Raw genomic sequence first — 27383 nt, 5'->3', positions numbered from 1 at the left:
CAGCTGATGAGAATAAACACGAACAACATGAGTCACACTGGATAACCGTTGCATACTTCTGCTTCTGAAAACAAAAAGCATTAGGATTAATTTCCAGAAGGTGAGACAGATACTTTATGGCTTAGAACTGAGCCATAAAGATGCACTTTTGCTGCCTGTTGTCATTTCTCCAGTAGAGGGCGCACACAGTACAGTAAATCTTACAGTCATAAATGAGCAAGTTCTATTCCTGAATCCAAATTAATTGTATATTCAAATTCAAATGTATATTGCATATCCAGTGTGTAATAAGAATGAAAGCTGTATTCCTAATCTTATTTACCTAGAAAAACATGTCCCATGGATATCTCTTGAACTATATTTACAAAAGAATAAATTGAGGAGTAGAGGGAGGGTAGAAGAAACAGATTCAAAAACAAACACACCAAGTGCTTCAGTGCTGTGTTTTCAAAGCACAATCAGATCATTTAAAGATACGATCGCTGCTACGCATTTTTCCCTCCAATTTTCTCATATAACTTTTAGTCAAATAAAGAACTGCCTGAAGAGGGGGGAAAAGAACAGGGGTGGGGGTGGGGAGATTGTGAATCAGACAAAAAGAACGAAAGGAGTTTTTGGCTCTGGTCCTGCTTATTGACAAATGCCTTTTTTTCACTCAGGTTCGCCTTTTTTTCACTCAGGTCCTGTTGCAGGGTGCTCTCAGAAGGCAGCCAAACCTGAAGTTGGAAAACTCTCATTCAGATAATTCCACGTGACAATGAAGATCCTAAGGTGGCTTTAAGCCAGATTTCTAATAGCATCTCCCAAATGAGCTGGTGGAGAAAACAAAGATCACATAGAAAATAAACACGGTATGTATGTAAGCTGGCCCTGCCTGGCCATTTCATCTCCTGTTTCCTGCCTCCATAAATGAAAACACGTTGATAGTCAACCATGAAGGTGAGATCCAATTAAGAAATGCATGGCTGCTTCAACAATTATTACCTTGCCTAATGTGGCCTGTTACTAATTTCATGAGTATGATGAAGCTGATTTTTTTCTTCAGCAGGGTAAAGCCACTGTTTGCAAAGGACATGCTTTACAAGCTTAAGGTGCCATACACTAAATAAATGAATAATAACAAGCTAAATGTCCAATTTAGCTTTGATACCAAGCCAGGAATAGAAAATCGATTCCAGAAGTTGTAGTCACAATTTTTTTTTTGTACTTGGGGGACATTTTGAAGGTTAAGGGACAGTGCCAGAAGATGCAATGGATTTCACCCTTTACAACCCCAGAACTTCGAACCAAAATGGGCGCTGGCTTCAGCCACTTCTAAACAAGCCATGGAAAGCTATTGTCACTCTTGAGCCCCCAGAAGTGGTTGCCTGCTGAAGTCATAATGGGACTTGTTTATGTTTGGGCTTAGCAAGTTTTGTCAAGCCAGTGAATAGTGATATATTCAATTTCCAATCAACTGGCTTAGCACACTGTATGAGCAGTGTTTCTGAATACAGTAGTGCCTTACTATCACCCCCTTATTGGTGGAAGGATTGAGTAATATGGTTGAGGTCAAAGACAAAAACTGATGATGGCCTTCTCTGTTCTACAGAAAAGGAAAGAATCCTAACTCTTCTGCATATATATTATAGAAATAAAATCTTACTGTAAATATAACTCCTTTGTTGTTTTCTTGGCTAGTGTTGCAACAGAATTTTGAGCAGGCGTGTGTAAATATGTTTACACAGCAGAAAGCCTGGCAGAAGAGGGGCTGAAATCCTCCATTAGCTGAGTAGACATGGGCTATTGGGAATTTAATTCAGCAATGTCTGAACGATTCAGGAAAAGTGCATAAGTTGCAGTTGTAAACAGCTACTGTATTCTAGTCGCTCAGTTTGCTTATAGAGTTCAAGAAGGTTTTCAGAAATAAAGGAAGATTGACTGGACAGAAGCCTTAGTGGTGCTGGAACCTAACTACATTATATTGTTTTGATCATGCTTTGCTAAATACATTGGCTAGGGCGGTTAATAAGCCAAACAAAATGCTAGGCCAAAACCAAACAAAATATGATTGCAGTGAAAATAATGAACTTAACAAACAAAATGGAAACTGCACAGCCTCTAATTCCTATCTTTTGCATATGTCCAAGGCCAAATCCAGTTCCTTTCTTTGCCTGATCTCATCAAATTGACCCTGTCCCAGATACCTTCCCAATCCAATCTAGACCAAAGATCGGAAATCTCTTCAACAGCTCACAACAGAGCCCAAACAAGCCCTTCAAGGGTACTGCAAGCTAGAGAAATCCAACCCCCCCCCCCGCCTGCATCTTCTTATCAGCTAACAATCTCAACATTTCATCTCCCTAATAAGGGGCTTACCCATCTCTGCTACCCCCTGAAAGGCCCACTTTAGCTAACAATAGGACTGATAAGCCAAATCAGATCCCTAGAATTTGAAGTCTTGTAGCCCTCAATTTGTACAAAAAAACCCTCTGCTTTCTCATTGTTTGATTCCATCTGTCTTCTAAAGCAGGCACCCAATGATCATTGCAGATGACCTAAGCACCAGAGCTCACTGTAACAGCATTTCCAAAAAGGCATTAAGAGTTGTAAATCTAATCTTAGGAAGCTTCTCCTCCAGAAATATCGAATTGCTAACTAGAGCATAGAAAACTTTTGCCTGACCAATACTCGAATACAGCTCATCAGTCTGGAATCTGCACATCAGACATTACTACAATCGAGCGAGTCCAGAAGTATTTCACAAGAAGAGTACCACACTCCTCTGCTCGCAACAGAATATCCTATATTACCAGGCTTGATTCCATCTGTCTTCTAAAGCAGGCACCCAATGATCATTGCAGATGACCTGAGCACCAGAGCTCACTGTAACAGCATTTCCAAAAAGGCATTAAGAGTTGTAAATCTAAGCTTAGACAATCTTAAACTACGCCATTAGACTTAAGCGTAGCACACAAAATTATCTGCTACAATGTCCTACCAGTCAATGACTACTTCAGCTTCAATCACAACAATACAAGAGCACACAACAGATACAAATGCAATGTAAACCGCTTCAAACTTGATTGCAGAAAGTAGGACTTCAGCAACAGAGTGGTCATTGCCTGGAATGCACTACCTGACTCTGTTGTTACATCCTGTAAACCCCACTCCTTTAACCTCAAACTAACCACTATTGACCTCACCCCATTCCTAAGAGGTCTGTAAGGGGCGTGCATAAGTGCACCATCATGCCTACCGTCCCTGTCCTATTGTCCCCATTTATTCGTACCTATTTCCTGTATTCTTACTCATGTTTATACTTATATCTATTATCTTGTAAGGGATTGACAAATCAAATAAATAAATAAAATAAATCTTGTGCTCCTTTGGCAAAATTCCACATTATTTATTTCAGATATTTTTGTCCCGCCTTTGTTATTTTTATAGATAACTCAAGGCGGCTTTATGACTTAATTGTGACTTAATGCTATTTGCAGCCCAGCTATAATGATAGCTTACATATTCTAACTCCTTTGTATCCTTAACTGTGAGACTAAGCTAGTCTCATTTTTAGGTTAGAGTATAGTACTTATTTTCTACTTGCTGTCCTAAATAACTCTTAGGATAATTTTTCCTAGACATAAAGTATGACTTGGTTGCACTGAGTGTTGGGTGAACCCAGCCAAGTTTACTCAATAAACCACAACTTAGCAACCATGCAAGCAAATCTGTTTTCTTTGTGTTCTGACGTAGGCTTCGTAAACTGTAATTATGCACAAACTTATTTTAAAAGCAAAACCTATTTTATTACAACGCTGGGAATTGTTTTCATTCCCAGCCGGAATTACACTCAAACAGTTCCCCCAAGATAAGCACACACCTTTCTGTTCTGAGAAGTGCTGCCAAAACCAGAAGAATCAAATTAACTAGAAAAGAAACCAACTGAGGTACAAGAAAAACCAACCGAAGTACACAGAGCTTCAAGGGTGACTTGGAATCGATGGAACTACTTAGTTTCCTGCAAAGGTTTCATCATCTTGGCCTGACTTTTATCGCTTATGAGAGGGGCAATCACCTCCCAGCCTTACTCCCGAGTCTCCCCTTTTGTCTCAGCTGCTCTTGCCTTCTAACAACTCTGTGCACACACACACACTGGGAACAGGCTCCCCTTGTTCATCGGCCTCTCTGCTGCCAGACTCCAAAAGCAGCACCCCACTCCCAGATGGTCCTGGCCCCATCTCTGCATTGGATGCAGGACCTTTGTCCGAGTCCTCTCCAGACTCCCTGACTGGTCCCCTTTCTTTCCCCACTGTCCGATTCCGCTTCTGTCTGTACCGGCTGCCGGCGAACCACAACAGTTTGGTGCTTTCCCAAAGTGTTTGATTACAACTTCCACCTACTATATATCTTGCTGGTTAGGAATTATAAAAGCTGTAGTCTTAAGAAGTCCAGAAAGTGCCATACTTGCTTATACTGACTGAAGGTTTTTCCTAGTCTATCTATCCGGGGGCCGAACATTTGCATAGATCCTTTTCTTATTAGGACATTTATACAGACTGAGGGAGGATTCATACGCAGTATCATGTTACATCAACATGGAATTTTGATGTAGCATGATACTGTATATGATTTTAACTTTTCCATATAACCTGAAATAGGCAAAGATTTTAGTAGCCCGCATCAGAAGAGAATGTTCAAGCTGGCAGGAGTGGTGTTTATAGAGATATGAAATGGTAAGGTTATTAATTAGATTGAGCATGTGGAAAGGGAGTCGTTGATTAGAACAGAGGCAAGCCAAGTTAAATGTGATGTGTAAAGCTTTGAGGATATTTCTAGCCTGACTACATAGATGTTTACCAGAAAACAAGCTCTGCTGACTAGACGTGCTTCTTTGTGTGCCTGTGTGCATTTACAACTGCACTGCTATAGTTGTGAAAGGTCAATGGGGAACAGAGGAAGTTTGTAGGCAAGTGAAGTTTCTCCTATGGAGCTGCCAAGGGCTGCCATTTAGGGTATGAAGGAGAGATCGCCTCAGAGCAAATTAAAAAGTTTAAATAGGGCTATGAGTCACTGTGAAGGAAGAACAACATTACAGTAGTGCTCATTGGTCAAACATTTTATTGTTTCTGCCTGAAAGAAATGGAACAAGCACATCAGGTGCATACTGTATGGGTGTGTATATGCACGTGCCAGAGCATGACGTAGTAGATTTTAATACACTGAAATTTTTAGTGCTCTTAAATAAGCGCTACTGTGCAGCTATAATTTTGGGAACCAAAAGCTCTCAAGTGTGGTGTGTTTCTCAAGTTTGTTAGAGGACACTGAGAGGGACAATTTTCCTTTTGTTCCTCCTTCTCTTTGGCCCCTTCCCCCCCACCCCCTGTCCTAATTCCAAGAAGTTACAGCATTTACCATGATTTTCTGAACCATGTTGAATGAATCACTTCTGAGAAGGATCATATTACATACTGTCATAAACCATAATCTCCAAACTTTAGCTTCATACAATACACTAAACCACAATTAAATAAATCACAGTATACTTATGGATGAAATATGAAAATGTAAGGTAAAGACTTCTTCAAATTTAACTCCTGGTGATCATAAAGACCCATAAATAATTTTCTTGGCAGAGATAGAATTTCAGACATGTAAAAACAACACAGGCAGCTTAGACTAAAACCCACCAGAAACCAGTATAACTAGGGGTGGGATTCCACTGGTTCGGACCGGTTTTATAGAACCGGTTGTTATGATTCTGCACAGTTTGGAGAACTGGCAAATCGTGCCCCCAGCTGGCCCCTCCCCTCTCTGCCCACCCCTCCCCTCCCAGGCAGTGCTTATTGCGGATGCGCAACATTGCATGCATGCTCGATATCGCTGACTGCGTTCTTCCTGTTCCTAGGATCAGCTGTGCCGGGATTCCCCTCACTTACTTACTGCTTCACCCAGGAGGTTCCCCTGAGGCCCAGGAAGCCCCAAAACAGAGCACAGGGGGGTGCTGCATGCCCCTCCATGCTCTGTTTTTTTACTTCCTGAGCCCCAGGGAAGACTTCTGGGGGCAAAAATGCCCCCCCCAAGGAAGCTTCCCTGAGACCCAGAAGGCCCAAAAAACCGGTGGGGGGTGTTGTTGAAAAAAGAAGCCATGCCCACCCAGTCACTTGGCCACTCCCACCTAACCACACCCACAGATCCGGTTGTTACAAAATTTGAATCCCACCCTTGAGTATAGCCCAGTCTCCCAACACTTTAACCTTTTAAGAACCAGATCTTAAAAGAGTTTTCTGGAATCCCAGAAGTGGGCTACTTAAACAGCAGAATATAATAGGTGGAGATAGGCTCCTTCACAAAAGTTATAACTGAACATTACCGATGGGAAACCAGAGGCCAAAGCAAGAGTGGTCACTCTTAAGGTTAATCAAATCAACTTTGTTCTTTTGATTAGAATGCCAAGTTCGAAAAATAATAGCTGGATTAAAAAGATGCATTTTTAATGAAGAAACACTGAATCTTTGAACACAGCATAGAATAATTAATCAAGAAAATCAAGCCAGTATGGCATTTGAGTCTTTCATTTGCTTATAAAACTATCTGAGCAAAAATAAATATAAATAACAAATCTGGACACTACATTAATCCTAGATTTGGCCCAGTGTTAATGATTTCACTTTGTAATATCCTTAAATGGTTGCTAGAAACTTTGTTGGCAGCAGCCAATCCTACTTCTTGTTTCAAACAGCATGACAGATTGCATGACTGTTGTTTTGCTTCATAGGTACCTTATTTCACTATATCCGCTTTGAATGACTTCCATGGACAGTAAAATTGATGCCAACTTACAGAACTGATGTCCCATCCAGATTTCATAGCTGAGCAACAGGTAGATACCCCTCCTTTGGGAAAAAATATCTGTTCAAAGTTGACAGCTGCAGTGTTTGCAAAATTCTCCACCTCTGTGTGTATTGAGCACACACTACCCTTCAGACTAGATGTCAGCTTTCCATTTTGAATCAGTAGTCATGCCAAAAAACTGGAGTGGAAAGCACATTGTGTGTATCTCAGAATTGAATGTGTGTGAGGTTTTAAGAATTGGCTCTGAGCCACAACTTAATGGGCAAATTGTAAAGAGGATGAGTAGTAAAAGAAATCCTTCTGTCAACACTCAGTTTTTCTATGTGAATTCCCCCTCCAAAGGGATGATGTCACCTTCTGTAACAAGTGGTTGTGTAGCCACTTCCCCATTCATTCTTATAAGGCTGCTTTTGAAGGTACACACTGATGTTACCCTAACTGACAGCGAAAACTGTAAAAAGAGGCCCCCTTTGTACTTCCATGGAAGATCAAGAGGTGTTGCAAACACAGAGCAGACTTTTCCTCCTTTCTATCTGACTTATAACTGCAAGGGTATAAATTTTTCCTACCCTATTATAATTTCAATGACTTGACAGAACTTGCAGTCAGAAGGACAGAAGAGTCTCATGTACAAAATGATTTTCCCTCTTCTCTAGATGATCAGGGCCTAACTTGCATTTCTTAGTTGTACAGTTCAGCTATTGATTCATGTCTATTTTTTTCAGCATTTATGGGAAAAATTACAACATAGTAATTTTTCAAAGTTGAGAGTTATTAGTCTAAAAAAATTATATTGTGACTCTAACATTTTCCTACACTATGCTAAACTTGTTTAATCCTGATTGCACAATTGGCTATCTCACTGAGTAATGTCACACTGTTGCATCAAATATATTTTCCAAACTGAAATGGCTACTTCATATAATACATTAAATTACTTGTAGGGGTTGAATTTTTTATTCTTGCATCCTAAAGATTCCTGTGTGATATCAGAAGCAGGACTCTCTTAGGAAAAAGAGAGAGTGCCATTAACATGCATCTGGGCAACTACTAAGGACAGCCAAAATTTTGGGACATTTGATAGTATTGCTTATTTTGCATTACTCAATAGTATGATCATTAACCTGATCTTTGTGAACAGATTCATCCACCTTGTAAAAACTGCAGAAACTGGAAAATGAACAATGGTTAAATTTTATTTCCCAAAAGCACACCAAGTAAAACAAGCATCCAATGGTGCAGAGAGAGAACAGACTGAGAGACCACGATAAAGAAAACATCAAAACGAGGGGAAATGGGTGCGAAGATCCGATGGCACTAATAGAAACTATTTAAAAATAGTCCTTCATGAAACAATCCCAACAGGCAGTCTGTGCAAAATCCTGGGCAAGTCACAAAATATAAGAGACAGCTGTAACCAGGAGTAAAATGGAACTGGTAGTCCAAAAAATAAGATCATCAATGTAGGTCAAAGTCAGGGAGATTGTTTAGCAATAAGCAAAGTTCAGTTAGCAATGTCCCCAAGAGAAGTCCAGAAGTTATTAGCCCAAGAATTCCAGGGACAAGGTAATTAAGTATAGCAGTGCGACATAAAGGCAAACATTGTTGCAACTACCATTAGGTTTTAACTAAAAGAAAGCCAGTAGGAGGGGCAGGTAAAGGCACATAAATGGGGGTAGGGCTTTCATTGCACAGCCATGGACACCTTTGACTGTTTGGACCCCTCTCTGAGAGATGCCGCAAGGTTAGGGTATTGGATTGGGGCTGAGGAACCCCAAATTCAAGTCCCATTTGATCACAAAGCCCAGTTGATGACTTGGGATTCTCTCTCACATGTCACCTCTCTCACATGTCAACCTGTCATTTATTTATGTTTTCATTCATTTATTTATATCACACCTTTATTATTTTCACAAATAAGGCAATGAACATATCCAACACATCTTCCTCCTCCTATTTTCCCTACAACAACAACCCTGTCAGATGAGTTGAAGGAGAGGAACTGGCCCAAGATCACCCAATTAGCTTGAACTCTCCCAGTTTCTAGCCTGATGCCTTAACCACTAGACCAAACTTGTTGAGGATAAAACGACTGAAGGATTTTTGATTAGACCAGGCTTTTTCAAGCTTTTTTAGACTGCAGAACCTGAAAAATATACCAGGATCAAGAGGCAAGGCTCTAAGAATAGAAATTTGACTGCTGCATTGGAGTACTTTTTTTTCTTTTAATATCCTTTAATATCTCAGGGAGTCCCACTGAGTTTTCACACAGTCCTAAGAACACAGTTTGATTTAAAACTCTGATTTAGACCACCCGCAGCTGAGAAAAAGCAGGGCAGAAATGCAGCCGATAAAATCCCTTTTTATTTACTTACTTTATAAATCATGTTTATATATAAATTATATAATAAATAATATTCCCGAATCACACTTTAAAGGAATTACTTTCCCCGTGGATTGATGAGCTGCACGCTCTCTTCTGTCTGCACCATTGTGGACTGTGAGGTAATTCGGTTCCCCCATAAAAATCTGAAGCGTTATCTCTGCCATTTTAGTTTGTTTAATTGAGTTTAGTTTATTGTTATTGCACCTCGTACAACGAAATTAAATGCCATCTTCAGTGTACATTATAACTATAAAAATAAAACACAAACACACATCCTTCACATTCTATACAATTGAATTGAAAACCCGATTTTTGACCCATCGGTCCTCCATAGCATCCCTGGAGCCAGCCAGGCCTGGCCTCCCCGGGGAAATTAATATTTTATTGACCAGGCTTAACATTGGATGCTGCTTCTGCCTCGGAAAGGGATGGAAAAGGGAAATGGGAAGTGACAGCAGGCGGGGGTTTAAGTGTCATACCGGCAGCGGGGTATCCAGTCCAACCTCGGGCAGGAAAGCTCAGCAGCGTTTCAGGCCAGAGCCTCTCCTTCCACCCGGCCTACCTCACAGGGCGGTGGTTGCCCTGGGTGAAAAGCAGGGTTGCCGCGCGCGCCCCGCGGCATCTCGACTTCCTGGCAGGAAAAGGCGGGGAGGTGAATCTAGCAAGCAAAAAAAGAATCAGTAAAAGAGCACCTACTTCTCCGCTCAGGAAACCTGCCCTCGCAAACACGGCTCGCCAAGGAAATTGGAGGGCAAATTACCGGCCGGAGAGGAATTCGACTTGTCAGAAAAGCCTTGGGACGGCTGCCACCCCAGCCGCCAGAGAACCGGAGGCGCTTCCTCTCCTCTCCTCACCCTCCTGCCCACAACCCCCGACGGACCCGGAGGGTCGATTTAGGCCTTGCTTAGCCACTCGGGCCTAACTTTGACAGGGACCCGCAGTTGCCGTGGCGACGGGGCGCTTCTCCAGGGCCTCCGGCGCGAGCGAAGCCGCGATTGGCCCCCGCCGCGCCACGTGACCGCGGTCCCGTGAGTCGGCTTGACTGAGCGCGGGGGGCGGGCGGCTGCGCGCGCGCGCGTGTCTTGTGAAGCGGCGGGGTGTGTGTGTGTGTGTGTGTGGCGGCGGGATGGCGGGCGGCGGGGCTGCGCTGGGCGAGGGGCTCGGCGGCGCTGCATGCGAGGCGGCCCCATAGACCCTGCGCCGACCGCCGCCGGGTCGGCGGGGCGGGGCAAGGCCGGAGCGCGCCGGGACGGGAGGAGAGTTAGTCAGTCAGGCGCTGCGAAGTGGGGGAGGGGGAGGAGGAGGAGGGCCCGTCGGAGCCATGGCGAACCCCCTGCGGCCGCCTCGGGAGCTCCCTCAGCCGGGCGGGCGGCGTCGCGGTGCGGCTGAAGCCCCTCAGCGCGGCTCCTGACGGGGACAGAGGCAGCCTCCCTTCGCTCGAGCCTCGAGAGGGGAGAGGATCCGCCGCTGCCGCCGAGCAGGAGAAGCAAGAGGCGGGCGGCGAAGCGCGATGAGGCTGTGACGCCTCCCGGGAGGGCAAAAGAAGCCGCGGCTGGGGGCGGCGGCGAGGGGGAAAGAAAAGGACGCCGAGCCGAGCCGATCTCTGAGGGGGGGCGAGGGTCACTCTTTCCTCGGGCCCCTCGACGAGGGGGCGCCCATTGCTGGGCAGACATGAGGCCCTGAAGCTCTCCCCCCTCCCCCCAGTTCGTCCCTTTGCACCCCTCCCCGCCGCGCGGACCCCCTCCCGCCCTGCGCTCCGTTCAGACGTGGGTGGCTTTGCTCGGGGTGGCGTGGCGTGGCGTCTGGACACGGGCTTGGGGTGGGTGGAGAGGTCTTTCCCTTCCTCCTGCCGTTGCCGCTGCCGGGATTAAGCGGCCACTCGGCCAGGTCCGCCGTCGTGTTTCTCCGGGAGCTGCGCCCTCCCTGCCTCCCCCTCGCCTTTGATGACGAGCCGCCGCTCTTGCTTAGACGGCCCCGTTTTACGAAAAAGGATGGTTTAGGCTAGACGCGAGTCAGGGACTCCGGAGGAGGAGGAGGAGGAGGAGGTCGGCGCTTGGGAGGCCTCCTCCCGGCGGGCGGGCGGGCGGGCGGGCGGTAGAACAGGTAAAACGCCATGGACGCCAGGCTGGGGTGACACTGCCCGGAGGCTCTGGGCGCCTTGGATTGGGGTGTGCGTGCGCGTGCCAAGAGGAAGAGGAGGCGGGGGGGGGGTCATAGCTTTTGTTGTCTTAAGCTTTCGCCCCGGCAGGTTTATAAATAGATCGGTTCAGACGCCGTGTCAAAGGAGGACACCTTGGCAAGGAAGGCAAGCAAGTTCCACCGAGAGAGAGAGAGAGAGACAAACAGACAGACTGCCTGCCTGCCTTTAGCTTCTCCCTCTCCATCCAACTGCTGTTGCCACCACACAATGAATGCCAGGAGGAGGAGGAGGAGGCGGCCTGGACGCTACCGATTTTTGTAAGCCGCCAAGGAAAAAAAAAAAGAAGAAAAAAAAAGCTGGATTTCCTCCCCCCTTCTTCTTTTGGGGACTCCGACCTCCCCAGGGAAGAGGCCGAAAACAGGAGGGATCTGGTGGTGAGAAGCCACATCAGGGCGGAAGGAAGAAAAAACAGCTGGTGAAGCCGAAGGACTCTCTCTCTTTTTTTTTTCTTCTTTGGCTGGGACCCCGAGAAGGGGAAGAAAAGATTGGCGTGAAAATGAAGCCGGATCGAGGTAAATGAAGTTCTGAAAAGCAGTTCCCTTTCTGGTGTTTTATTGTTGGGCAAGTGGCTTTGTGATGTACAACAGTGTTGTTGGGAAATTGGTTGGGTTGAGGTCCTAAGTCTAAAATGAAACGAGGGGGAGGAATTTGGAAAGGATCAGGGAGGATTAAAACCTGGAATTGATAATTAGGATATTGTTCTAACATGTTTTTATTTAAGGCTGTTGAATGAACTTCAGGAACTGAGATATGGGAACTTGTTATAGAAACTTCTGAGAGAGTATAATTTTAAATGTTAGGTGTTTTTCTAAAGTTATTACCATATAATAAAATATCATTTATCATAAACAGGAATTAAATAGCTAAACCATCTCCATGTAATGCTCAAATGGTGTAGCCTGAAACTAATGCAAAAGAAGCTAAAGCCTATTTAAATTCCTATAAACAATTCTGGCAGGATCTTTTTCAGTTTCATTCCTAATTGTGTTTAGAAATAAGCTCAGTAGCACAAATAAGCACCAATTCAAAATTCATATAGCTGTCCTAAGAAATTCCTTATTAACTAAATCATGACTGCTAATGTAAAAAACTATTCAGGATTTACTGCTGGAAATCTATTAAGTAGACTGAAAAATATTTTTGGGTAACAACATATAGTATTTAATACTTAGAACTTGGCAATTGGTTGAATTGGAGCAAAGGGCTGTCTCAACATTTGCTTTAAGGTACATTTGTTATTTAGAACCTTAAGCTATCTATGGCAGGATTCACATAAGCTATTACCTGCTTGTTTGTGTGGTTTTAGCTCTTACTAAATTGTGATTTATGGCTTAGTGTGTTGTGTCAAGTTAGTTAATTGTGGTTTGTTCAACAACAAGCTGGTTAAACAAACTGGTTTAGCACAGTTTGAATTCAGCTGCTGAACAGATTCAGTTAGAATACCATAGATGCTGAGGAGTATTAAGATACAGAAGTGTTTTTTTAAAGTTTAACTATTTCTACAATTGCTTAAGGAGATAGAATACAAGTAAAAACATTTTAGTATTATTTTCCCTGCTTGGAAATGAAAAGAAGTGACATTGATGTGGCACAAGTGAACATGGCATTTTAAAATATATGCTAATCCAGGTTAATCTGATTTATACTAATATTTAGAACTACTTAAATCTGGAGTGCAAACATCTTGTCAGCTACTAGATGGCAGTAAAGGATAAACATCTTATCTGTCTCTTTGCTGCCAATTGGTGCTTCTATGGATTTGTTTCAGCCTGCTTTTGTAACCTGCTAAGTGTCCCTTAGTATTGCAATCTAAGGTCCCAGTAGGAACAAAATAAAGTACAAAATATACTGAGGTTCAGCATGTAACTCTTTTCATAGTACAGAAGCTTGATGCATATTCATAAAGTTTTAATCATGCACAGCTGTGAGGCAAATGACCTTTTATAATTAAATACCTCTAAAGTAGTCTGGGTAAAGCAGTAAAAAAATTCTTCTGGAAAATCAATAGTATATTATTCAAAGAGCTTAACAAGCGTAAAATGTATTTTAATTTACGTTTTTCAAAAGGAGATTCAGCTTTAGGAAGAACTGTGTTTATCTAATTTAACAATGTGGCTGCTTTACATCAACCACAGGGGGTTAAAAGTGTGGCCTAAGTGCCACATTTAATATAAAGATACTCTTAGGAGGCACAATCATGCAAATGTTTGTTTGCCCTGTTTTCTGCAAAGCAGTTGCATTACAGGCAATCACTCAAGTGTGCTATCAAATGCTTTCATTAGTCAAAAATTAATAGTGAATGATGCAGGATGAGCAGGGCTTTAAACTGAAGTATAATTTGTTTAATATTAGACTAACAGGAATAAGAAGTACTGTATCAATCTATAAATGAGATTTTTGTTATCTATGTTAATATATGGGACCTTAGTGATTAATAGCTGCATTGGATTAGACCCAGATTTAATACTAATTAGAGTAGGCCTACTGAGGTAATGGAACTTAAATAATTGAGGACAATTAAGTCAGGAAACCAGCTGATGATGGGTTAGATACAAGATTTTGACCGCAGAGCCCTTGTGTGGAAGGGTGCTAAGGCAAATTTCTAAATTTCCCCTAGACTTCAGTGAGTGGAAGTGTCACCAGATGTTTAAAGGTTGAGTAAAAATAAATATTTCTGCACTTTGGTTCTCCGAAAATGAGACCCAGCATTTTCTCATTGTATTGACCATGAGGCTATGATATTTAAAGGGCAGAAAATGTAAATATACAAATGTGGGAACTGTGATTCTGAGAATATTCCTTTTCAAAGAGGGCAGCAAAAAAAAGTTTAGTATAGTATAGTATATAATAGTATAGTACAGAAATGAATATGTTTTGCAACTTCTAAATATGTAATATTTTCAATTGATTTAAGAGAAAATACTTTTAGGATTGGACATACAATAGATTATTGTTTGGTTGATATTATGATATGCAAATATTTTGAAGAAATCTTTGGGAGCTTGAAAAAAGATGAGACCACTTTCATAAATAACTGGAAGGTGCTAGGGTTGTAGGCTTGTAAGTCCAAAGTGCTTCTTTCAAATTATTTTCACAGTGTGACTCTTATGTGTTACCTTCTTGAATTTCCCTGCTGAAGTGCACTGATTTATTTTGTCCAATTCTTACAAGGCATCATTTTTAAAATATCCAGTTAAGTGTGTTTCACTGTTAAAATAATATGGCTATCCTATTAATGCCTAATGCAACATAAATTCCACATTGGAATAATACAGATTACAAAATATTGAGATACAGAATGTGCTGAAATATACATAAAGAAAACAACCCTTGCCACTCCTTACTTTCTGAACAAGGAGTAAGAGATTCCAGATCCAGCAGCCCCATTCAGATTTCAAGGTAAGCTAAAAGGTTATGTTTGTTCTCCACTTATAATTAAATATGTTTGTTCTCAACTTACAATAAATAAATCAGAAATCCTGTTTGCACACACTGCTAAATAAACTATGGATAGACCCGACCGACCTTATTTGTTTTTCTCCCAAAGAAAAGTAGGGGCAATCCTGTTTATTTAGTAGTAAGCTACCATTTGTTTCAGTTCTGGTTTACATATGTGTTTAAAGGCAATGAGGAAAGTATTTCCCAGTGCAGGCCCTTAAGGTTGCTTGTCACAGAAAAGGATGCTGGGTTTGATTTTGGGAGATGAATAATAAACACAAGTGTATGAGTGGTAGATGATGGACTTCCTGTTGAGCAGGCAACATTTCTGCAAAGACCTGCGCTTCTAGTTAGAGATGCCGCAGGTAAATGCAAGGAGGAGACAGCACACTGGAAATAATGTTGTTTCCTGTTGTAGTAGGGAAGCTGTTTTGGCTGTTTTTCTGGCTGTGGAATTGTACTGAGAAATAAATATAGAGGAAAGATCCGTGATGTAGGTTTTCTTCTATATGAAATGAGGTGGATTGTGCAAGAGAGATTTCAAACTATTAAGTCCCTATAAGTAATACGCTTTCCAGCCAGTAATACAACTTCGTAGTTGGTTAACAGTTGTACCTTCACATAGGAGCATCTGCCATTGCTATCTGTGACTTTTTGACCTTGACATGGTGTTGCACTTTTTTTTCCTGGATTAGCTGAGGACTAATATCCACTGTGTACCACATCGCCTACTGTGAATTAACTTTTTTGTTCAGTGGGCAACTGTTTTCCTAACCAAAATATATTAATAGAAATATACTGCATATTGAACTCTGAATTTGTATGGGAAAAGGAACAATTACAAGTAAAAATTGTTCATGAAATTGAGCACCAGTGCTGAGTATTGAAAACGATGTCTGATCTGATATATTTTTCCTAGTTATTTGCATTTCCTGCTCACTTTTGCCCTTTTCATGGGGTCACTGTGACCCTGTACTGTTAAAAAATTGTTTTGCCCTATGATGCACTATCTTGTGCTTATTACATACTATTACCAAATATTGTAAGTCAGTCCCTGCATTGTTGTGTTGGCAACCTGGATGTTTGTCTTCTGATTCAGTATTTACATTTATTTAAACTCGTATTGTCTTGGATAAAATGCATTTCAAAAGCAGCTGTCTTAGTTCTGACAACTGGTTCTAATATAAATGCCTTTTAACTTCAAATAAATTGGCAGCATAGATGTAAATTCTACAGAGTGTCATTGGACATCTCATATGTTTAAGATCCAAAATGATAGATTTTAAGTCAATCATTTACATGAAAATGAGTTTTGTAAAGTATAATGTTTACTTTTTTTTAAACAGTCTAGATAATCTAACCTAGTGTAATGCTATGAACACTGGAAGCCCGTTCCAGTATAAAAGAGAAGAAGAAAGATAAGATTTACTGTAAAGTTTGCAGTTGGATATGTTGAACAAGATGACAACAAACACTATATTTAAGCTTTGAATGATTTTTTTCAGTTTTCCTGGACTTACAAGTACAATTGAGCTCAAAATGTATGTTGCTAACGGAGAGTTGAGTGAGATTTGCCCATTTTATGACTTTCCTTTCCACTGTTGTTAAGTGAATTACTGAATTACTGAATTACTAAATTAGTAACACTGTTGCAAAGGGAATATATCTTCCCCATTGCTTGCCAGAAGGTCACAAAAAGTGATCACATGACCCCAGGATACTGCAACTGTCATAAATATGAGTCAGTTGCCAAGACTGAATTTTGATCGCATGACAATGGAGATGCTGCAACAGTCGTCAGTGTGAAAAATGGCCTTAGGTCACAATTTTCGGTGCTGTTACAACTTTGAATGGTCACTAAATGAACTGTAAGTCGAGGACCATCTGTATCTAGAGAATGTTAAGTTGGGCAAGTTGATCTAAATCAGTGTTTCTCAACCTCGGCCATTTTAAGATGTGTGGACTTCAACTTCCAAAATTCCCCAGCCAACATGGCTGGCTGGGGAATTCTGGGAGTTGAAGTCCACACATCTTAAAATGGCCGAGGTTGAGAAACACTGATTTAAAGCAATGTTGCTGAAGAAGCCTACTTTGAACTTTTTCTTTCTCTGGACTGGAGGTTTCCCTCAAAATCACTTCTAATGTATTTTGAGAGAATCCTAATAAAAGTTGAAGACAGAAACATGGATGCACAGTTCAGTTAGTATATTCTGTTGTGTAATGAAAGAGAAGTAAATTGAGGCAGGAGAAATTCCTGATTTTCAGGAAATGATTGGATATACTTTAGCACGTAAGTGTTCCAGAAAGTGAAGCCAGAGTAATTTTGAGTTATTGAAAATAATAGCTTAGTACAGAACTACATTAAATAAACTGTCTATCAACATTCAACCCAAGATTGAGATGAGCTACAGACAGGTATATTGGATTACAATATTGTGCAGATTCATAGCTTGCTTTCTCCTAAAGACTTAAGCATTACAATTTTTCATGTATCCCAGCAATGTAATCAACTTTTTTTGGAGGGGATTTGCCAATAAAAATGTGATCCAATATTTGGGGGGTTGTTGTTAGGTTTCCAACCTTTGTGTCTGTATGGCTGCTTTGTTGGGTTAAGAAATCTTTTGTTTTCTAAAATGTATCAAATGTTAAAGTTGATGCTTTAATATACAGTACGAACCTATCCAATTGCTAGTTTTGTGGTTGTTGTTTTTACATAATTATTGTGAATGAAATTATTAAATAACACCATGGTTTTGTCATAATGCAGTCCTTTGAGGAATACTGAAATCAAGTGGAACATGAATTGAGTGAAGTTTAGTCTCAAACCTGTTTTGTCTGTTTTAAAAAATCTTAGAAAAATGTAGATGTCAAATTATCTAGCTTTCCGAATTGTGCCTTTTATACATACAATGCCTAGCATTAACAAACATTTTGGTATTCTCTACAAGGAAACTTGCAGATGTGCCATCTCTATTTCCAGCATTTTGGGTTTGAAGGCATGTTCCCCATACCCTAATTATTTGCCAATGTTTATTCTTAGTGGTGCAGAACTGAATATTGAACATGAGTACAAAATTATATTTAGAAAAAGTGGAAGAGAATAATTGCTATCTACTTCAGTAGAACGCTTGGACTGTTCCAGCATAAGACTGACAAATTACGGATGCATGAATGCTATGAAAAAATTGTCACTGCTCAGCTCTGCTCTTTGAAAATTTGGAATGAAGGATCTTAAGCTTTTATAACTACTTTTTTCTAATTCATCTGCTTGCAATATCTCTGTAACATGATAACAAAATTTGCTAGTGTAGCAATTAATACAATTAATAGGAAGTATTTAGAAGCATTTAGTATTTTAAAAGAAAACCACTGAAAGGACCTCTGGGGGAGAATCTACTTGGCTACTAAGAGTTGACACTGATTTGATGGCACATAATAGATATATTTCAGATTCATTAAAATACAGATATAGCTAGAGGTAAAGACTTGGGGATTTAAGGTTAAATAATAGAATTCGCTTTAATGTGAACCCATGTGTGAAAAGTCAATATCTGTATTTGTAAAGCTTGTTAAACTCTGATTGAAAAAAAAATACAGCATGACAGGTTAAAAGTATGTAACTAGGAGAAACCCATAATGTTCTTTGCCTTAGTCATGGCTTCACATGTTGTGTGACCCTAACCATGGCAGCTGATTAACTGTGATTGATGGTTCAGTGCATTATGTGGGCTGTACCAATTCTAGATCATTTAGTGAGCCATGATTAATCCAACTATACCTTAGAGGTTGTTTAGTGTTGTGCAACAACTACATATTTCATTGCACCAGAAAGAAACCCACTTCCTAAAAATCAGGAGTTTCAGTCCATTTCTTCTTCCCAATCAATATAAGCAACATCATTGGCTTCTGAATCCATTTCCCTCCGACCTCCTTTTCTTTGCTTCAAAACGTTCCTCTTATGTTGAACATTTTCTCCTTTTTTTATACCTTCTGACTGCAAACGTCTAAAATGGGCCACTCCCTTCCGTTCTTAGAGTTACACTTGATTTTGTTTAGGTAGACACTGAAATAGTAGCCGTTGGCATTTCTGTTCTTCAGTGAAACCTGTAAAATCTTATGGATTGCCAGCAAAACCATTTTCAAGAGAAGGAGCCTGGTGCGGACGACTATAGATTTCAGAGGAAAGTGCCGTTTAAAATAATAATATTTTTTAAAGGGCCCGGGGACGAATGGCAGCCTTTTAGGGCGGCCACATTGAGTGTGTCCTGCTCCTTGTTGTTCTGCTTTTCTTTCCTTTCCTCTTGCCCAAACACAGCTGGGTTCACAAGAGGCGAAAAGAAAACATGATACTTCTGCCAAAGAGACAGGAAACTATAGTAGCCCTTGTGAGCAGCGAAGGGTTGAAGCACGCCTGCCGTCCAATCAGCGGCGAGCTCTGTTGCTATGTGCACTCTTTTCTCTGCCTTCTTTGTGGAAAAAATGTCTTGCACAGAAAGGCTGAATATGTACCCAAAGCTGAACATTTTTGTGTCCGATACTGCAGACATCTGGATCCTCGCGATACTGACACTGTAGCCCCTGTGCTGCCAGGGCACTTTCTGTCCCACCACGATTCCAGTATGGTTTACGGTGGAAGCAAAGGGCTGATCAGAGAAGGTGTGTAATCAGAAAGAAATAATTCTAAATGCTAAAATACTCTCTGAGTTGTTTATGAACCCGGGTGTTTGTTTATACGTGTGTCTGTTGGGGTTTTTTCCTTCTTCAGCGGGCTGGTGTGAGTCATAGGCTGCAGTTTCTTTGTCTACGTAAAACATAACACACATGGATCATTTTTTACCAGTTTTTAAGCTAATTTCTGAGGACAAAGAATAATGAAAAGAGTTAAAGGTTATAATTCTGAACAAAGGAAGGAGGAGAAATGTTCAGAGGGGAGAGAGATGGTCAAATTCTTCTAGGTGTAACATTTCACAAAGGAATAAATCACTTTGGTGAAGTTGAGCTGTGAGTTTGATTATTGAATAGCACTACAATTGATTTCACAGCCTACAATTGTTTTTAAACACCACTGAAATGAGAACATCACCTACTAAGTTGAAATGTTGTATTGCTACGTGTTCTCTGTTCCTGTACTGTTCTAGAGATAATACCTATTCAAGTACATTAGCTTTGGAATATCAAACATTGGGTTGGGTTTTTACATGGATTTATGATAGAACACAGTCACACCTGCCTTATTTACTGGTAAAATGTAACAGTAATTGACTATTATTTTGTGTGTATAGGTAACATTTCATACAAAGCCTAAAGAAATTATTACTGATTTCAAAAGAAATCATGTGTCATATTAGTGGATTCACAGTTTCATATAAAAAAAAAGTTGATAAAATTATTTAAAGGATTTAGAGTCATGATTTGAAATCAGACTAGTTGTATGTACTTTTTAAAGCAACTAATCAGCAAAGGGTGGGGGAAGTAAGGAAACACAAAAAACACCAACCTTTCATTATTGCATTGTGCAGGAGACATAAGGTTTTCAAAGAAATGGGGGGGAAAGCCTCACAATTAGCTAATTTGCACTGCATATTCAACATCTTAATAGTTCAAATGGTATAGGTACCTGATTTAAGCCAATGCTTGTAATTTTTGTTTACATTTTTCATGGAGAGAGAGAGTGGAAGAAGAATATTTTCATTGGATTCTTGTATTTCATGTTTAGAAAAATACTATGCTTTAATCAGAAATGGTGTAGCAGAGAGATCATTGAAAGCAACCTCATTCAAGCTATCCTAGCACCCTCACAGATAAATACTGTATATCCTTTAAATCTTATTTATGCTTTTCTTGTAGAGACAAATTCATTGGCTTGAATTTCTCAGGTTTTACCAGTTACTTTGCAAACATAAACATTTAATAACAGTTGTGGAGAGAAGCTATGGAAAACTTGAGAATGTTTAACTTGTTACCTTAGTCATAGTAGACGGTATCACATTACAGAAATCTTTCCAGTGCAATGTAAAGATTCAGCAAAATAATGGTTAGAAATTAGTCACTCTGGATGACATTGGCATAGTCAGTCGTCAAGGATGCTGGGAGTTGTAGTTCAATGGAGGCCAAATATTATTCCTATATACTCCAGTGTAGCAACATTCCTGGTTCATTTGAGTGGATGTTACAACTGTACATATCTTTTCCATGCATAGAGCTATTGCTTATGTATAAATGAGTTGAATTCCACTGGAATGAGAATTATTTTTGCATACATATTAAAGTTTGCCCATGTTGCTAGGTGAGTTATTGTGTAAAACTCAGTCTGAAGTGTAGAGCAATCAAATTTTTCAGAATTATTTAAAAAATGCAAGCAAAAGTTCCTGGTTTGCAAGTAAGAGTAAACCAAAGATAGGAGCAATCTGTGAGAGCTGGAGAGGTCAAACATAAGTGAGCACAGTGTTTCTCAATCGTGGCAACTTTAAGATGGGTGGACTTCAGTTCCCAGAATTCAAAGCTGAGATGCACTGGAGTAGAGTTCAAATTTACCACCATGTCTAAATGTGTTCATGACGAGTCGCTTAGCAACCATTCAAAGTTATGACACATTCCCCCCTCAAAGATACCTATGACCCAGTTCCAGCAGTTGCCCCTCATCACCTGACCAATGTCAGGCACTTGGCAACTGGCCTGCATTTATGTCTGTCACATGGGTGATCCACTTTATGCCCATCACGACTTATACCTGTAATGGGCAGGCTTGTAAGTTGTATGTAAGTTGAGCATTACTTATATTACAGTCATGAGTCAAGGACTACCTGTATTTTGGGAAGATAAGGGTCAGCAACCATTTTATAGAAGCTTGGAGTTGGGAGTGGATGCCTTGGAGATATAAAATGGAAAGCAAAGTAAGACGTCTCAAATTTCTATTCATAATAAAACATGATCGTTTTTTCAACTTGCTCTCGCTTTTACCACAGAACTGAAGGCAAAACTCGAGCAAAGCAAACATTCCTATTATTTTCGTGCAGTCTTATGTAATACCGCCTTAGACTCTTTGTTCAAGAACCTAATATTTATAGAGACAGGAGAAAATGTGCTTAATGGTTGTACGTTAACTGGACATTCTTTGTTCATTTCTAAAGTTGTTTCCAGTTTAGGCACTGGAAAAATGTCATCTACTAATGAACTAAAACTGAAATATTTGTTTCAAGAAACTAACAAGTCACTAAAATTTCCCAATATTTATAGGGCTATGTATCAGCTGAATATGTATTGTGTAATAAGCTAAAATATGACTGGCTGATCTGAGTTTTGTGCAGATATGACAAAGTAAGATTGTGGGTCAGTGTGCTGTACTAATCCAAGATGTTGATTAATTGACTAATGATACAACAGTTATGTATCTTCTTAGTCACAGGTATGTAATACAAGCAGAAGATTGATGAGAGGTCTATGATGCTTGGGACAAAATAAAATATTTGTTTAAAAAAAGTTTAAGAACCAGTTTATTAACTTTAGGGAGTATCTTCCCTCCCCTCAAAAGAAGCTTTAAGAAACAAGCATAACCTAGAGGAAAGAAGCATTTGCAGAATCTAAAAAAGATTATAATAATATTCCCCACTTCATTTTATCCTTCGAGATGCTTTAGTAATTTTAGTATTTTTTATCAGAATGATGAGCAGTTCCAATAAAAGAAATGACTAAAACATTTCTCAGGATTGAGTAGTGCTGTACGATTATTCATGTCCCTCAATATGCTGGAAAATATTCATTCATTGGCAATAAAATCTGGAAGAGTAACCAGTTAAAAAAAAAACAACTCCTGTCCTCTCTAAATAAATTCATTACTTGAACTCTTCTTAGAGTTTTTCTGAATGCTGGTAATTTCTCACTCTATTTATGTCCTCACTTCAACTGGGTCTCCTTTCTTTTTCCTTGTTCAGGACTAAGAGAATGCAGCTGTTGTTTAGAAAGAGCCATGCAGCTGTGACCCTGTTATGATAGCAGGTTCAGAGGCTACTCCAGCCAACAGACAGTAGAGAAGCTTATTTTGATCTGGGAATCCTTTCTCTCAGAAACCGTCTTCTAAGAATACTCTGCCCTGGCTGTTCCTAAATACATATTCAGCAATAACCTTCCTGCAGGAAAGGGTTGCAACCCGGATAACTCCCTGTGATAAGAAAGTTGAAACTAGGTCAGAGCTGTACAAAGATAATTATATAGTTGCCCATCTCACAAGAAGTGATTTTGGGCGGCATATAGCAAAAAAAAAAAAGTATAAAGCAAACATGTCAAATACAATCATATTTTTTTTAAAAAAATAAACTCTTTCTTGAGCCTGCTGGGAGACGGGATCCACAGCATACATCAGTGGCTGGATCTGAAACAGATGTAGATGTAATTGCGCTGAGGAATTCTGCATCTCCCCTTGTTTTAGAGGAGATAAAACTACTAAATGTCGTAGCTTGAATGTCTTTTTAGTGTGCCGGTAGCAGCAAACACGAAGATTGGTGTGACCCGATCCCTGCTAGGCAAAAGATCAGTAGAGCGAACATTGGCCAAACTGTTGAGAAAGCACCTTACACAACCGGGGATGTACCTCCTTTTTCGGTTTCATCTTCCTGTTCTTCTGGTTTATCCCTCAATTATTGCACACCACAAAGTGTACGAAAGCATTCCTTGGGAAGCAGCTTAAATGTCTCTTATAGGTTCTTTTCCTTTACGTTATGTGCACCATTCATAACGATTTTGATCTTATCGGTCTTAAACTTTGGAGACACATTATCTTTTATCACGAAAGTCAGTAGCGGTTTGTGTATCGCATGAATTTATGGTTTATTTTACTATGGATGATGGAATGGAACCAGATCATATTGTGGTTCAGTGTACACATAGAAGTGATTATTCATACCATACTCAACAGGCAAATATTCTAATAAATGGGGAACAAACTGACCCGATAAAAATAGAAAAGGGGTTAGACAGGGTTGCCCTCTTCTCCTCTGCTTTTCATATTCGCCCCAGAATCTCTTTGACGTATATTAGGCAAAATTCGAGAATTAGAGGACTGAGGATTAAATCAGAAGAGTACAAAGTACAAGCCTTCGCTGATGATTTGGTTTTTTTTCTGGAGGAGCCTATAGAAAAAGGACATAACTTATTAGAAGAACTAGAACGATTTGGAGAAGTCGAGGATTTAAAATTAATAGGGTAAAACGAAATTAATGTCTAAAAATTTAACAGGAGACCAGAATAAAGAACTAGAGACAATAATGGGAATACAGGTGACAAAAAAATTAAATACTTAGGAATTTGGCTTACTCCACAAAGCAAATCATTAAAAGAAAACAACTATGACAAACTTCTCCAACAATCCAAGAAAGATTTAGATTCCTGGAGTACATTACAACTTTCCTTATTGGGCAGGATTGCTCTGATTAAGATGAATATTCTGCCAAAATTTCTATATCTATTCCAGACAATTCCAATCAAATTAAATAAAATTTTTTTATGGAATTAAACAAGATAACACTGAAATTTATTTGGCAGGGGAAAAAGCTAGGATTAATGTAAAAGCCCTGCAAGATTTGAAAAGCAGAGGAGGGTTAGGCCTGCCAAACTGGGAAGTATATTACAAGGCAGCCACCCTACTATGGATAAAGGAATGGGTGAATTTAACTAACAAAAGAACACTAATATTAGAAGGCCACGATATGCAGAAAGGATGGCATGCCTTTCTGTGGGAAACTGGGAAACCCAGGCAATCATATTTCCATAGGCATCTTATCAGGGACTCTCTATTAACCAATTGGAAAAAAGTACGTAAAAACTTTATCTAAAAATACCGATTTGGCTATCTCCAATGGAAGCGATAGTACACCCTAATAATTTGGATATAACTAAAATGATTAAGTACGAAAATTTATTAGACCCACAAGGAAAATTGAAAACCCGACAAGAATTACAAGAGCGAGGATTTAAAATTGATCAGTGGGTGTACCTTCAAATTCATAGTAGATATAAACAAGATATTAAGGAATTTGGAATCTACAATAAATTACAGACTTTAGACAAAATTCTATTAGGATCGAGCAAAAAAATATATCTAAATTTTACAAACATTTATTAGAAACTGAATTAGAACAAGAAATTGTCAAAGGAAATATGATTGCGTGGAGCAGAAACGTGGGACGGAGCATTACGCTAGCAGAATGGGAAAGGATCTGGAACAGGAACATTAAGATCACGAAATCAGCAGCTTATAAAGAAAACGCATATAAAATGTTTTATAGATGGCACCTGCCCCTTCGAGATTGGCGAAGATGCACCCCAACACGAGCCCCAATTGTTGGAAATGTCAAAGCATAGAAGGTACCTTCTTCCATTTGTGGTGGTCGTGCAAGGAAACCCAGAAGTACTGGCAAAAATTAGGCGCTGGCTAGAGGAAATAACCAAGGAACAAATAGAGTACAAACCAGAGTCCTTCCTTCTAGGAATTTTCGATAAACAAATACCCAAAAATCGAAGTATATTGTAATTCATATCTTAACCGCAGCCAGACTGGCATTTGCCCAGTGCTGGAAATTATCTTCCATTCCCTCTGAACATATGGTTATTCAGAAAATTTTACAATGCGCCAAATGGACAAACTAACCCAAGCACTAAAAATAAAGAATCCTCATCATATTACAACAATTGGAATCCTTTGTATAATTGGCTAAACCAAAGATAGATCATCTCTAGGAAAATTATGGCCGAGGGCCTCCGAAGCAGAGATAAAGAAAAGCACCGCCGATGATACTTTTGAAGAAGAAAGGATCTTACAGACAGTCACAAAATATGGTTTTATTTTAACTGTTTTCCCTACTCTATCCTTCCCCTCCCTTACTCTTCCCTTTCCCCTCTCTTAGGCTTTCCTCTCTTCCCCTCTTGGTCTATGCCAAGGCCTATTTTTCTTTTTGTTGTACATAATTTGTAGTTGTGTTGTTCTTTTAAAGGTAAAACTAATAAAGTATTTTTCCCAAAGAAGTGATTATTCAATGAATTGGCTTGGTGTATAAGATGATTACTTCTGGATCACATTTTTCTAGCTTCACAACTATGTATAAATAATGGGCTCCTCATTCTATTTTATCCCTCTAACCCATCCCCTTAAATCTCTTTCCTATCTAAGATCAAGATGATAGACAGAATTACAATCAAGGACCAAAAGGGTTTAAAATTACCATTACAAGAAAGGTATCTCTAGTCTCCTGTCGACTTTTACGTAGTGACAAAACTCCATTTAGAAGGAACTCTTTGGGATGCTATTTTTAACAGGATTCCAGCAGCTGTTTTTAAGTTTGAGCCAGAGTTCTGCAGCTGTTTCTTTGGCACGTGGACAGTGTTTCCAGTTTGTTGTATTTTGAGCATAATAAACCAGTATTTTGCAACACAACAGAACTGACTCATTAGCAGTTCATTTTAAGGTGGAATGTAGAGTGTAGAAGAAAACATAAAAAACAATGGAATACATTAGATTGTGACTGAAGTCCAAGTGGTTACAGTTGATCCACATAGACACATAAAATATGGATACAGTCCATTGTTTTACACTAATAGTTAACATCAAATTATGCAATTATTTATTTGGCCTTCTAACATAGTTGTGGATTCACATACTAGCATTTTAATCCTTAATTTCTTGCCAAGGATGTTCGCTTACCATGATGGTGTCCCTTGGTTTGCTGTCTTTGAAATTAAATTTAACTCTTCTTAGAAGCCCATGTTAAGATTGTTTTTCTGTAAGTAAATAATTATGAATCATAAAGTTATAATAATTAAAAATGCTTAGACATCAAAGCAGAATGTAAATTCAATCCAATGTTTCATAGTCGGGTGATTGTGATTAAAACATAAACAACAGAATTTGTTACATAATTCCAGCAGATACATGGTTTTTGAAGACCGCTGCCAGTTGACACTTTATCTACTGAGAATTGCTTGAATTTTATTTCTTTATACTAATTTAGATTTGTTAGGCTGTAACAATTAATGCTATGTTCCTTGCAAAGCTAGCCTGGGAATTATTCAAAGCTTTTAAAAATAATTGAAATGAGGGGTGAGCAAGTTCTTTAAAACTTTCCTAAAAAGATAATATATCTTCTTATCTAAAGATAAGGCAATTTATCTCATCAAGATAATATATCTTATCTAAAAATCAATTTCTACATTCTTAAATGTTCTGGATTTAATAGGCCATTGAAACTTAATGCAGAATTTCTTCACATGCATTCTAACAACGAAAGTTCCATCTTAAAAAGCAAAGAGGAAAAACATAATCTTAGCACATGTTCCCAATTAAAAACACTGAGCTCTACAAACTTTTGAGCTAGATTGTTTTATACTGTATATCTAAGGGTCTCATACTGACAGATAATAATGCTGGCATGTTTCTTTTTGAAACAGTGCAAAGTTTATCCATTTAAGAAAACTCAAATCTGGCTTTTAAAACTGATAGCTTCATCCTCATGCGAGACAGTCCCTATCCCTTGATCA

General features: G+C 39.6%; 1 protein-coding gene and 1 long non-coding RNA gene across 8 annotated transcripts in view; one reads left to right on the top strand and one right to left on the bottom strand.

The window, feature by feature from the left end:
* Positions 1-83: 83 nt before the first annotated feature.
* LOC148129697 (uncharacterized) lies at positions 84-10255 on the bottom strand. Of its 2 annotated transcripts, none has more exons than XR_015750821.1 (3): positions 9981-10255; positions 9700-9878; positions 84-812 (listed from the first exon to the last, which is right to left on the bottom strand). It is a non-coding gene; the product is annotated as an uncharacterized LOC148129697 (long non-coding RNA). The 2 variants fall into 2 exon arrangements; XR_015750820.1 differs by lacking the exon at positions 84-812 and adding an exon at positions 9177-9467.
* A 172-nt stretch (positions 10256-10427) lies between these two features.
* The window catches only part of ATOSA (atos homolog A), a 29311-nt gene continuing 12355 nt past the window's right edge, over positions 10428-27383 (top strand). For 4 of the 6 annotated variants that reach the window (XR_015750817.1, XR_015750815.1, XR_015750816.1 and 1 more), the window contains exon 1: positions 10428-11932. Coding sequence is in view for 2 of the 6 variants with exons in the window: in XM_026684085.2 (XP_026539870.2) it covers positions 11632-11932 (301 nt within the window). In the remaining 4 variants the exon portion in view is untranslated. Of the gene's footprint in view, positions 11933-19401; positions 19515-22794; positions 23041-27383 lie in introns of those variants that run through there. The other 2 variants (XM_087972885.1, XM_087972886.1) reach the window with 2 other exon arrangements.

The sequence above is a fragment of the Notechis scutatus genome, chromosome 11 (genome assembly GCF_049901735.1).
Source record: "Notechis scutatus isolate UNSWTSFEM ecotype Mainland chromosome 11, rNotScu1.2, whole genome shotgun sequence".
NCBI classification, from domain to species: domain Eukaryota; kingdom Metazoa; phylum Chordata; class Lepidosauria; order Squamata; family Elapidae; genus Notechis; species Notechis scutatus.
The sequence above is the reverse complement of the archived record's forward strand: the minus strand, read 5'-3'. Positions and strand labels throughout refer to the sequence as shown.